This window comes from Peromyscus maniculatus, chromosome 21 (assembly GCF_049852395.1).
Source record: "Peromyscus maniculatus bairdii isolate BWxNUB_F1_BW_parent chromosome 21, HU_Pman_BW_mat_3.1, whole genome shotgun sequence".
Lineage (NCBI taxonomy): Eukaryota > Metazoa > Chordata > Mammalia > Rodentia > Cricetidae > Peromyscus > Peromyscus maniculatus.
In genome coordinates, this window is record NC_134872.1 from 36,893,264 (window position 1) to 36,906,682 (window position 13,419).

Sequence of the window (13,419 nt, forward strand, 5' to 3'; positions counted from 1 at the left end):
CTCTGAATAGTGTTTTGAAGATTGGAGGCCGTGGTTGAAAGAGGCAGTGTCCATGACACAGAAGGTTGTTTACTGTGTTCCTGCTCTCCTGGTTTTTCACTCTACAGTATGGATTGGTATTTTGACTCTCAGCAGAAAACCAGTGTTGGGACCACATGTTCTCACTTGGCAGGTAATTGTTTCTCACATTGCTGAACTGATTGGGGTCTTGAATCTTTCTTTCCAATGGCTGCTGAGGAATGATGACAATAAAAGGCCGAATTGCAGTGTCTCCATCAACAGTTTGCTCTCTATGTGGGCACACGATGACAAAACCTCCTGAAGCGAATCACTGTCTGACCTCAGTAATGCCAGGGTGGAAGCTTCCTGCCTGTGGTCAACTTCCCACACTAAGAAAAATAATCAGTGTCTTAGACTAACTACCTTAACCAAGCAGCATCAGTGTACCTTTAAATACATTTATCAAATCAAGGACTGCTAAAATTGTAAAAGTAGTAATAGCCCTTCCAGAATAAGATAGCTAAATTGGGCAGCAGTTTCCTTGGGGCAAGTTGATATTATTTGCTCAAGGAAGGATGAGGTTTAATCAGTGTGTCTCTATTATTAGCTGGAACTTGAGGACATTGTTTTAGACAAAAGCAGTTTGTACAGATCAGGAAAACATTGCTTTGCCATTTCCTAAGCACTAGGTGTTGGCCTGAAGCCGAGGTGGCTTTGTGGTTTAATGTGATTTGCTTCTCTGACGAGACACTGCATAAGAAAAGCCACCTGTGACTCTTCTCAGCTCAGTCTTGCTTCTATAGCCTTAGAAACATTAGTCAACGTTTCATTTCCAAAAATAGTTGTAGATGAATCCTCATTATAGGAGTGTCTGCCATGCAGCCTGCCACCTGCCTCAGTGAAGTCTAGAACAAAGCATGAGCTGAAGTATCTGTGCCTGTTCATTTGAAAATATGAGGAACAAAAGTCCATCTTTCTGACAAATGGTAGGTTATGTGCTGGGCTGATGAAAAGCTTGAGGAGGAAAGCAGTGTTTTCTGTCTGTGGGCCCACTGTAGTTACCATACCTCAAGCTTGTGCCTCATGTTCATAATATAGACAGTAGTAGTTAGAGAAAAAGAGCAAGATGAAATTAAATCGGCATCTTAGTAAGCAGTTGCTAAGATTTGATGAATGTATGAAACCTTTTTCCTAATTACTAATTTCTCAGATAAATACTCTCGTTACCAAGAGCTACTCAAAGTACTATGTAGACTGTCTCGTAAATCATAGACTGAGATGCACAATTACTATGGAAATGTTAACTAAAATATATGAAGTGTGCTACTTACAATTAGGTGTAAATAAGAATGTGCCCTATAAACTTAGTGATCTTATTTCTGTAAAGTTGATTAAATGCTGTTGAGAATTATTTAAGTGGTTGTATTTTGGGATTCCAAAATGTGTTTTTAAAAAACTTCTACTACTCTTAAAATGTTACTGACTAGTGTTTTGTTTTTTTTTTTCTGAACAGGTGATTTGAAGATTTAAGTTGAACTAAAAAAAAGTCTTGAAGTTTAACCTATGTTAAATTAAACTAGTTTAATTACACTTCAAAGTCGATTGTGGTTATTCAGTCTCACTCAAGATTATAGTTCTGCTTACTTTTTTGAAGATGGTAACTTGTTGCCCAGGCTGGCTGTAACTTTCTAGGTTTAAACAATCCTGCTCTAGTAAACCCAGATAGCTGGGACTGCAGGGTTCTGGGACTGCAGGGCTGAACCAGGGTGTGCATCCAGTGTAAACATGCTAAACCTAGAGTAATCTAGTGGTGCTACAAACTTTGTTCATGTACATCTAATGTTCACCAAGCACAGCTACTCTTTTCCTAGTCAACACCAAGATTATGATCTTGACCTCATTGTAGGGTCTGTATTTGAGAATTTTATTTGGGATTTCAAAATCAACAAGGACACTTTATTTTTCCTCTTGTATGCCACAACATGGCTTGTTTTCTGATGTGCAGGAATTTTGAGTTGCTTATGCCTTTTGCTACAGCTCTCACAAGAGTCCCTTCCAAACTTGTACCTTATGACCGGGGTGGGGAGGGTGTACCGTGTTTGTCTTGGCAGTTACATGAAAATGAACATCGTGAACTTCAACAAGGCTATGACAGGCTTTATAAGTTTCAGGCATGTGTTTATGGGTCCCAAGTTCGGTCCTTGTTGGCTGCAAGTTAAATGTATTTTACTAAACTCGGGCAATCATCCTTTAGACATCTTGACAGGACACTTGTCATCTACAGAATTCACACTCAAGAATGACCCAATCAAATTTAAAAGATGCATGCACACATATGCCTTCCCTAAAATGGTATTTTAAGTTTTCAGTTTTGTGTTGGGCTGCAGCTACAGGACAGGTTAGACATGTTGATCAGCTGCGGAGCTGTTCCCACAGGGAGTCTTTGAAACCTGACCTTCTAAAACTGTTTTTGTCCTGTGCTGGCCTTTGCCCAGTGCCATCTGCAAAATGGTGGTGGTCACTTGGAGGCACTGAGAGAAGTCAGCTGTTTAGTGCAGAGGTGGTCACTCCTACAGCGGCTCAAGGCTCATTCCTCTAATCATAAGAATAAGGAGAATGTGTTACACATCTGGAGTTCTGTTCCTTCTCTGCTGTTAGAAGACTAACTTGTACAGTAAAACACAACCACCAAGCTTGGCTTCCTTTAACTCTAGCCAAATGTTGGAGAACAGAGCCTATCCCTATAAATCTGTTCTAGAAATACCTCCATAAGAGGAATTTTTTCATAATTTCTTTAAATAAGAAGGTAAGTCAGACCGCCCCCCTCCCCCCAAAAAAAGGCTTTAATTCCAGCACTCAGAAGCAGGAGGATCTTTAAATTCAAAGGCCAAGTCTAGTCTATATAGTGAGCTCCAGGGCAGCCAAAGCTACATAGACAGAACCTGTTGTGGGGGGGGGGGGGGGGGGGAGAACACTCAAAAAAAATTTAAGGCACTGACCTTATTCAACTTCCCCACCAAACAGGCATCTAGGTACACCCTTCTGGTATACCAGCTCCTATCTGTCTATTTAAAAAAAAAAAAAAAATGCCCATCTTAGACTACCATTAGTAGAGAATAAAGTTCCAGCTATTGTATCCTAGCAAAAGGTCCCTGCCTGAGAGTGCCCATGTTTGTTAGAGGCCCAAGAAACACTGTTGCCAAGAAGGGTGTGCCAAGTAGGCAGTGATGGCACACCTTTAATCCCAGCAGAGGCAGGTGAATTTCTTGAATTTGAGACCAGCCTGGAACAGCCTGGTCAATTTCCAGCCAGAGCTACACAGAGAAACCCTGTCTTGAAAAAAACAAGAAAGGGTTAGCCCCTGGTTCAGACCCTGCTTAATAACTACACTCAGCTGCTCTAAGCACAGACCAGACCATAAATTCTCAGTGTCTTCACTTACTCTCATTGAACATGTTTTGTACTAGAAGCTACAAAAAGCAGGATTCATGGCTTTTAAGAAACCTGCAGTTACTATTCTAAAAAAAGGAAAGAAAAAAAAAGTGGGTACTTTGTTTTAAATTAAGAGAAATACCTGTACCTCCTTTCCTGGAATAACTATCCCTCCTATGGATTGTCATCAGCAAGAGAGTTAAAAGATATTTTCCAAAGTTCTTACCAAAATTCATCCATGGAAAATCATCTAAGAAATTTTTTTTTTTTTGCTTAAGTAAATAGTGTCATTTATATTTCTTAGATAAAGCAAGCAATCCACTCAAGAGTTTCAACAGTTTTTAAAAACCAAATACAGTTGAGCAATAGAAGGGGAAGTTCCGGTGAGGTATTATTTTGATATTTTGGTCTCTGAAGGGGTTTCCCCAGTGTCCAGTGTCTTCAGCAACCGGAAGAGGCCTGCAGCTTCCCGTATCCTACTAAATTCAATACAGAAGGCCTGCACCTCTATAAACAAGTCCTGCACGTTAATAATTTTGTTACGGATCAAAGACTGAAGAAACACACATACAAGACGTACCAAACGATTCTGGAAAAGAAAAAGGGACAAGTTTTAGGAACTTGTTTTCCTGGCACATAATAATGTTACAAACATTTCTACTACTCACCTGCATATATTTATCCTTAATTTGTTCACAAGTAGAGATGCAATTTGATATGTAAAGGTGAATAAATTCAGGAGGTAGATCAACAGCTGTAGTTAGTCTGTTTCAGGAAAAAAAAAATTAAGCTGTTAACTGTATTTGCTAATATTGAGAAGTACCATAAATATGAAGTCAAAATTTCCCTGTGGTCATCTAGTAAAAATTTATGTGACCCAATTCTCTACTTTTAAATCCAAGAGCCATGGCCACTTAAACCTCTGACACTTCTATTAAGTTTATACTTACATATTATACTCTGTAACGACCCATTAAGCAATGAGTGTCATACTATGTCCCTGAAACACTATGTCCCTGGCTAAATCACTGTCAGTCCAAGCTCAACCTCAGCAGGTACTGCCATCATTTAAAACTTAGAAAAGTCCTGTAAGTGTAAGCACTATGAGAGGCAGTGTGTCTCTCAGATGAAGATAGACCAAACAGCACAACATATAATCAGACTAAAGTAGAGCTTTGCCAAAGAAACATGAACTTGGTAAATCCTTCAAAAGTTACTTGAACTAACAGGGAACAAAACAGGCCTATCTGAGAACTGAGCATGGCACACAGGCATAGAACTATTACACAGTCTTAAAGACTCAGCAACTATGTAACAAGCTTAAGAGTTTTTAAGCCAAAGTATTTTCCAAAGGATTAAGTAGAATAAGAAGAAAGAGTCAGAGCCAGGTGGTGGTGGTGCAGGTCTTTAATCCCAACATTTGGGAGGCAGAGGCAGGTAGATCTCTGAGTTCGAGGCCAGCCTGGTCCACAGAGTGAATTTCACAATAACCAGAGCTACATGGAGAAACCTTGTCTCAAAAAAAAGAAAAAAAAAAAGAGAGAGAGAGGGAGAGGGAGAAAGAAATGGAATCAGGTAAGAATTCCATACAGAGTTCAAGTTCAGCAGCCCAGGAACTAGTAGGACACTGGGCTGGCTACTGTAAACTATTTGACCTTAAAATATAAGGCACTAAAGTACTTAAAGAAAACTGCCACCAGCACTGTGCCTACTGAGATTTGTAGATCAGCAGTAAGGCTGCTTCATCCTTGGGAATAATAAATTATGATAAGCTAGGAAACAAGCATAACCAGGACTTGACTGGTAAAGACACTACAGGAATGCAGTGAGGAAGAATCCAAGAACACTCAGATTGCTCCATCCAATGGCAGAATTTAGCCAACGCAACAACAGCAACTTTGACTATAATAAAGGAGGTAGAAGCAAGCAGCGTGTTTTCAACAAGTAGCCCGGCAGCTCCACCAGTGACACACGCTTACAAAGGAACTGGGAAGCTCTTGTTTCCTTTCTTCTCCCACCTATGGTGCACAGAGCTACCAGCCAAGCTTCTGTCACCAGCTGACTTAACACATTCTTTAGTTCAAGTTTCAAAAATCCTTACATATAGATGTTCAAAAAGAATGTGATCTGGCTCGTACCCATAGTCCAAGGCTCAGAGAATGAGGCAGGACTGCTAGGGTTTGAAGCCAGGATACTATGAGATCCTATTTCAAAAAGATTACCTCAGAAAAATAATACCCCACCCACCTAAGTACATTTAATTCGTAATTTACTTAAAATAAAATATATCTTTGATGAAAACTACATAGACCACACCCATAGGGGAATGCATTCTTTCCTTGATGGTCACTGAAGAGCAAAGTCAACAAAGAGCTGGGAAGCCAGCCAGGGCTACAGAGAGACTCTGTCTCAAAAAAAAAAAAAAACCCAACAAAAGCTGAGAGAACACGAGTACTCTCCAGGAGTGCGTACCTAGTGGTACAAGTCTAAGGGCCACACGTACTGGCTGCCGATACTGGCTGCTAAGGGATGAAAACCTGGACTTGTAGGGAGCACAAAAGACAGTGAAGTAAAGTTAACAACTGAATTCTTACAGGAGGCTAAAGTCACATGCAGTGAACACTAAGGATCAGTTTAGGCTAACAGTATCAGAAAAGGGAAAAACCTGCCACAGCTTTTCAAAGTTCCAGGTCATGTACTCGGGGTTTGAATACTAGTTACACTTCTGGTGGACCATGAACACTTACCGATTAACAACTTCCATCGAATGTAAGGACATGTCCATATTGACCAGGACAGAGAAGTACTCCGTGATCTGGCTTGATTGCATGAGTTTCAACAGCATTTCTATAGCAACTAAAGGGTTGTTCTCCACTAGGTCTGGAAGTTTCGCCGGAGTAAGGCCAATGTGATAAACAAGTTTGGGATCTTTTTCCAGCTCACCAAGGAGCTAAAGAAAACCAAATTGAGAGGGTTTTGAGTCATATTAGAATATTTTTCCTACATACAAACACGTTTTATATAAGAATTATAAAAACTCTCTGTTAAGTTAATCTGTTAAATTTCTTCCCTCAAAGCCATGTTCACTATGTCTTGATGTATTTTCAAATTTGAATTGTGATGATACAAAAAAAAGACAATTTGTAAATCCACTAGTCATTCTTCCTGTAGACAAGACAGTCTTGATTTTGTCTGGTAGTATACAGTATGACCATAATAGTGTCATTCTTAAAATCGTAATTACCAACTTCTCCCAAAACACACAAACCAAGTTGAGTGTGGTAGCACACATCTGTAATACAAGCACTGAGGTAGGAGGTGGCCAGCCAAGGCTACATTGTGAGTTCAAGGCTATTCGAGGTATATATAGTAAGACCTTGTCTCAGTTTAAAAAAGAAAAAAAGCCACACATACTCCATAAACCACAAAATAATTCAGAACAAGGGCTATGCCCCGTCTTACCCAGAAATAACAGAAATACCCTAGAAAGAGACAGAATAGAAACACTTCAAGTGTTCTACATGTAATATTTTATAGTTCAAGTTATACCCACACTTCATAATCCCAAGAGATGGAAAAATTGTTTTCCTTGTCCAGATACATACTTTTTCTTTTTAAAAAAATTCATTTATCTTGAGGCTATTTATCCTGTGGCCCAGGCTGGCCTTGAGGTCCCTATCTTGTGGAGCCTGATCTTTAATTCCAGATTTTCAATCTTTACCTTCGAAGTGCTAGGATTACGGACATGCACCATGCCCATTCCTTTTAACTCTTTATCTTCTTTTAGCTACTTGTATATTCCACACTGGACTGTTTCATGATTGTCGAATAGCAAACAAACTACAAACAATTGCATCACTTCAAAAATATTTGTGGGGGAGACTGGAAGATGATCCAGTGGTCAGAGCACTTGCTGTTCTTCGAGAGGACCAGGGTTTGGTTCCTAGCACCCACATGGAGGCTCACATCTGTAACCCCAGTTCCAAAGATCTGATGCCCTCTTCTGGCATCTGTGGGCACTGCACCCATACAGTGCACAGACATACAGGCAGACAAAACACCCATATGCATAAAACAAATCTTTTTAAAATGGATACTTTAGCCGGGCAGTGGTGGCTCACGCCTTTAATCTCAGCACTTGAGAGGCAGAGGCAGGCGGATCTCTGTGAGTTCGAGACCAGCCTGGTCTACAGAGAGAGATCCAGGAAAAGCGCAAAGCTACACAGAGAAACCCTGTCCCGAAAAACCAAAAAAAAAAAAGATACTTTAAATGATGAACTGAATTGGAAGTAACAGTATCTTCCTACCAGTTCTAACTTAAAAGTGTATAAACCTAATAAAATATACAGCCCAGGGTGTCCATCCAGTTGTAATCTTGAGCAGCAGGGGAGATAACCTCACCCCACCACTAAACACCATATGCTAAAGCCTAGTGTACTCCCTGAACCTCACTGTTTATATACAACATCAACAACTCCACACATCCTTGAGTTACTGTCCAGCCGAATACAGCCATGCATATGATGTGCACACCTGGAACAGTGACCCAATTTGAGACTCTTCCTATCCCACCACCTCCCCCTGAGACAAAATGAACAGAGTCTAGACATTTTCAGTCATTAGACTTCTTGTCTCATCAGAGCAAAATTATCAAACAAGGAAAGGCCAGAACATAGCTTCAGACTGCTTCCTCCTGCTGGCTCTTACCAACCACTGACTGCTGACTTATCACTTATGGGAGGAAAACCTTGTGATGGGTCACGGAGGGGACACTGTTTGTAATACATACACACCTGTGTTTGTTGGGGAGAAGATAAAGGGCTTTTGAAGGCTTTGGCCATGATCCGCTTGATCTCCACACCAGTGCTATTCTTAACACACATTGATTTATCCCACTGAATGGCATGCTCGGGTTCTGTAGGATTCAGCCAGGCCAGTTCATCCTCACAAATGTGGAGAGGTGGTGGTGGGCGGATAAACTCTGGCCGGAAGTGACCTATAATGAGAGTAATACATGACTGTATCAGTGAGCTAAAATCTGCACACACCTCACGTGTGTCTACAGAGTGAGTTCCAGGGCTACACAGAGAAACCCTGTCTCCAAACACCAAAACCCACCATGTCCCATGGATCTGGAGACATGCTTGTGACTAGCTGAAACTTCAAACAGTAAACCCGCTTTAAACCAAATGGAATTCCCATTGTAAGCTTCCACATCCTGAAAACACTGTAATTAGGAGATGATGTTCCTACCCCTGTGCAGAATGTCTTTGTCGTTCAAACCACCCAGAAGCTTGTAAAACCAAATGGTACAAATTCAGTGTTTTTTTGTTTGGTTGGTTTTGGATTTTTTTTTTTTTTTGCCAATTAAAGTAGATTAAAGGCTGTCAAGTCAGTAAAAACTGAGAGACTTGATAAGATTACTAAAGAAGTATAAAATGACCTCTATTAGACAGAAGTCTGGAAGGGGCTGGAGATGGAACTTAGCTGTGGAGTACTTTCCTTTTACACAGTGGTCCTGGGTTTGATCCCAAACACTTTAAAGAAAACAAAAAAGCTGGGCATGGCACACCTCAGAAACCCCAGCACTTGGGAGACAGAAGCAGGAGGCTCAGGATTTTAGGGTCGGCCTCAGCTATACAGGGAGTTTTCAAGGCTCCTCTGCACTACACAAGATTCCGTCTCATTAAAACAAAAACAAACTAAAAGATTCATTAAGATATACCCTTAGTCTATATATACCTACTTTCAATAGGTGGCTTTGGTCCACTGACTAAAGACTCTGTGATCCGAGATGCAACAGAGCTGTCAAATCCAGAGTTAGAGGAATCCGGGTCTGGGTCGCTAAGGATACTTGGGAAGCTAGCTTTACTCTGGGTTGGCAGTTCAGACTGACGTTCTGGAAGAGATTCAGACAAGAAGCATTTTAAGCCAGACCTGGGGGCAGGATATCTGCAACCCTAGTACCTGGAAGGTGGAGACAGGAGGATCAAGAATTCAAGGCCTTAAAGCCTTAGCCATTTGAGACTGGGGGGGGGGAGGGGGGGAGGACAAAGAACATTTTAAAATTGAGAACACCATGAACAGAACAAGGGTGCAAAATAAATATCTTTAACTCCTATAAACCAAACAATAACAACATTAAAATAACCCTGCAAGGAAAAAAGGACTGATGATTTTAACAGTAACAAATACCTACTGTTAAAACCAATATATAGCAGGTATTTGTTGGAAATTTTAAATAAAACTTCTGAAATGAACAAATTGTTAATGATAAATCTCTTCCCCTTAGAGTCACTAAAATTCAACCTGTTTGCTTGTGTTTTTAAAATTCACAAAACACAATACGAATCACCCACAAACATACCTTTAGTACAGAGATCCTACTATAAGACATCTGTTTCGTGCCTTACAGAGATGATCTGGATTGTGGATGTTTGTTTTATCTTGTATTTTGTTTTTTTGTTTTGTTTTGTTTTTTTGTTTTTCCAGACAGGGTCGCACTATGTAACCCTGGATGGCCTAGAAATCAGAGATCTGCCTGCCTCTCCCTCCCGAGTTGCTGGGATTAAAGGCCTATGCCACCATGTCTCGCGTTCAGAGATGAACAGTGTGGTAAGCTCTGGGGAGAGTATGAAGCAGACGAAGAAAGGGATTTGGACAGCTTCCATCTGAAGGGAGGAGAGAAGGCCCTGTTAGTCACTCCCTCCTGCTGGAAAGACAAACAGAGGGTTCCCTCTCATACGCAGATCTTAGCCTATGTGTACATGCAACGTGGTGATGTGTGTAAATTCCAGGAAACGAGAAAGTGGACCGTGAGGGAGTATAAGGAGGCTCTAAGGGAGGCAGGAAGAGAGGTAATACAACACACGTGATGCAAACCAAGGTGAAAGGCAATGCTGGAGTGAGACGGTCTGAGAAAGGTGGACAGAGGGAAGGAGGGACGCTCGGGTGGAAGGGTTTAATCGGGATGGCAGCTAGGCATGCACACCTTTAAGCCCAATACCTGAGTCAGAGGCAGGAACAGCTCTTAGAGGCTAGCCTGGTCTACAGAGCAAGTGCCAGCACAGCCAGGAACAGCCACAAAGAAACCTTGTCTCAAAAACAAAACAAGCCAGGTGGCGGTGGCGCATGCCTTTAATCCCAGCACTGGGAGGCAGAGGCAGGTGGATCTCTGTGAGTTCGAGGCCAGCCTGGGCTACCAAGTGAGTTCCAGGAAAGGCACAAAGCTACACAGAGAAACCCTGTCTCGAAAAACCAAAAAAAAAAAAAAAAAAAAAAATCACAAACAAAAGAGGGGGGTGCCAGACAGGGAGATGGGGAGAGAGAGAGGCAAAAGGGTAAATTAAAAAAATAATAAACCTTGATTTTAGGCAGAGGCTCTCAGGAGCAGACAAAATGCCCCGACGGCCCTTCCTTACCCGCCAAGGCCAACTGAAGGCCACTGATGTCCACAGACTGTCCCATGTTTCCAACATCCATCAACGCGATCTGGCGAGGTGTCTTTTTGAAGAGCTCCCTTGGGGGTGCCAGCATCAGCTGGGAAAGAAAAAACTTTTCTGGTGGAGTTATAGGAGGCAAAAACCCTGCAAATAAAAATGTATACCGATGTCTCTCCAATGGTTACTTTTTTTTAATTAACTTGAATCTGGTAAAACAGCTTCTGGCTACTTTGCCACACCACACTATGTTTATAAGCTAAATGTAACTGAGTTCCAATTAATCACATAAAAAGTCTATGTGTCACTTGAGATTCTGTGATCTCCAGAGTGTCAATAAAACTTATGGCCTTAATAACTATTGAGAATTTTGTTATCAAATACTTCAATCCCTGCAAAGGCTAAAGCTTACATACGGTAGCAATCAGAATTGCTTTTCTAGGGCTTGGAGTACAGCCCAGTATAAGCACACTTACAAAAAAAAATCTAGGGGGTGGTGGAGAGATGGCTCAGCAGTTGAGAACACTGTCTGCTCTTCCAGTTGACGGGGGTTCAGTTCCCAGCACCCACATGGCAGCTCACCCTGTCACTCAAGTTCCGGGACTTCGGACACCCTCACATAGACGTGAATGTAGACAAAACACCAATGCACATAAAATAAAAAATGAATTCGAAAAAAATCTAAAATGCAGCCGTGTGACGTGGGTGGGGGTGGGTATAGCTGTCCTAGAGCCCCAACCAGGCTCATGGGGTCAAGGGGGTGATGATGTCCATCAGTGGCACTAAAGTTAAGGGAGCATCCTCGAATCTCATCTACATCTGATATCGGCAATACTGCAAAATTAAACACTCTAAATCTGTCCCAGAGACACGCATCTTCTAACAGTGAATTAGAAAAGACTTCATTCTCCGCCCGAACGTGACATTCCCGCAGACCAAGAAGGCGGCTGCATGACGTTAGATGCTACGTAATGTGGATTTCAACCTGCCACTTGAATATTGACTTCTTTACTCTGAGACATAAGGAGGAGGGGGAGGATAGACTTAGTGTCACTGGCTATAACTTCACATACCCCAGGGCCTTAAAATAATAAATGACCTGTATTTAACATACTAAACTGTGTGCAGTCCCTTCGGTGGGCTGTACGATGTGTTGGTTTTTTTCGGTTGCGGGGGAATCAGTGAATTTAAAAAAAAAAAAAAAGCAAAAGAAAAAACAACTTGGAACTTCTGGCTACCTCTCCCCTACTTTAGTGAAGGCGTGGGAAAGGAGGCTGAATTGTTCTAGCCGGCGAGCTCCCAGCAGAAGAGCGGGCTGCACCCGCACAGCCGGCAGTGGGAGGTACCTGAGAGCGGGGGCCGGTCGGGCTCCTGTCCGCCGCGGGCGGGCGGCGCGGGGTTGAGCAGGTGCGCGAAGCTGGCCGCGAACGGGTTGGCGGCGAGCGGCTCGGTGCGGTACATCTCCCACAGCAGGTAGAGCGCCGTCAGGCGCTGCGCCGCGCTGGGCAGCAGGTCCGGCTGCTGCAGCAGCATCACCAGCACCGAGCCCAGGCGGAAGTGGTCGGCCTTGTTGAAGTAGTGGTGGAAGGCGGTGGACAAGCCCTCGAAAGTGCTGCCGCCGCCCGCCTCCTCCGAGATGATGCTAAGCAGGCTGGAGAGTTCCTTCGGGGTCAGGCTCATCCTGCCCGCGGGGCCCCCGGGGCCTCCACTCCTCGGCCCGGGACCACCTGCTCCGCCTCGGAACGCCGCCGCCCCTGCCGCCGCCGCCGCCGCCTCCCGCGCTCCTCTTTGATCCGCTGCGGAGAGAAGCCGGCCAGACGCCGTGCTCGCCCCGCCGCCGGGCATCCACTTCGCCCGCCTGCCCTGCGTCCCGGCCGAGAGGCCCTGGGCACCGACCGGCTCGCGGCTTTCCCCGCGGCCGTAAAGCGCCCCGTTGCGCGACAGCGTCGCAAAACCAAACAGCGCGGCAGTCAGGCGATCGGAACTGGGAAGCAGCGCGGCTGATAGGTAGCGCGAGAGGCCACGCCCCGGGTTCCGGAGACGCGAGGTGGGCGGGGCGCCGTGCCCGGAAGTGGGAGGGGCGTTCCGGAGGGCGGGGCCCTGTGGACAGAGACGGGGTCCGTCTAGTTTTTCCTTTGCCTGTGTAACCTAGGGAGGGGCGAAGGTGTGGCTAAAGCCAGCGAGAGCTGTCTCGGGGTGGTGGGTGGCACCAAACCATCCCGGTAAAATATTGCCTTAGTTATGATTTGAAAAATGGGTCTTAGCCGGGCGGTGATGGCGCACGCCTTTAATCCCAGCACTCAGGAGGCAGAGCCAGGTGGATCTCTGTGAGTTCGAGGCCAGCCTGGTCTACCAAGTGAGTTCCAGGACAGGGTCCAAAGCTACACAGAGAAACCCTGTCTCGAAAAACCAAAAAAAAAAAAAGAAAAGAAAAGAAAAAAGAAAAATGGGTCTTAGATGCTAACTGGCTTAACAACGTTCTTGATGATTCATGGTGAAATTGTATGCAAAATAAAAACAGGTTTCTCACAACCAGTTTCAACTTCAA

The 13,419-nt window shown here is 43.6% G+C and overlaps 1 protein-coding gene and 1 non-coding gene across 2 annotated transcripts; one reads left to right on the forward strand and one right to left on the reverse strand.

Annotated features, from left to right (window-relative positions):
* The first annotated feature begins 231 nt into the window (after positions 1-231).
* On the forward strand, positions 232-346 carry LOC121824896 (small nucleolar RNA SNORD89). Its single transcript, XR_006066902.2, has one exon. It is a non-coding gene; the product is annotated as a small nucleolar RNA SNORD89 (small nucleolar RNA).
* Positions 347-3,754: 3,408 nt separating this feature from the next.
* On the reverse strand, positions 3,755-12,808 carry Cnot11 (CCR4-NOT transcription complex subunit 11). The gene is made up of 7 exons (XM_076557424.1): positions 12,218-12,808; positions 10,854-11,018; positions 9,179-9,331; positions 8,226-8,428; positions 6,180-6,382; positions 4,101-4,197; positions 3,755-4,021 (listed from the first exon to the last, which is right to left on the reverse strand). Exons 1-7 carry the CDS (start codon positions 12,714-12,716, stop codon positions 3,824-3,826), a joined length of 1,518 nt encoding a protein of 505 aa, XP_076413539.1. The 5' UTR covers positions 12,717-12,808; the 3' UTR covers positions 3,755-3,823.
* Between the last annotated feature and the right edge of the window lie 611 nt (positions 12,809-13,419).

Coding starts and splice junctions, on each gene's coding strand:
- Cnot11 (XM_076557424.1), bottom strand. CDS start 12,716: ATGCCCGGCGGCGGGGCGAGCACGGCGTCTGGCCGGCTTCTCTCCGCA. Junction 11,019..12,217: donor CGACCGGCCCCCGCTCTCAG/GTACCTCCCACT, acceptor TTTTATTTGCAG/GGTTTTTGCCTCCTATAACT. Junction 8,429..9,178: donor ACCAAAGCCACCTATTGAAA/GTAGGTATATAT, acceptor CTCTCATTATAG/GTCACTTCCGGCCAGAGTTT.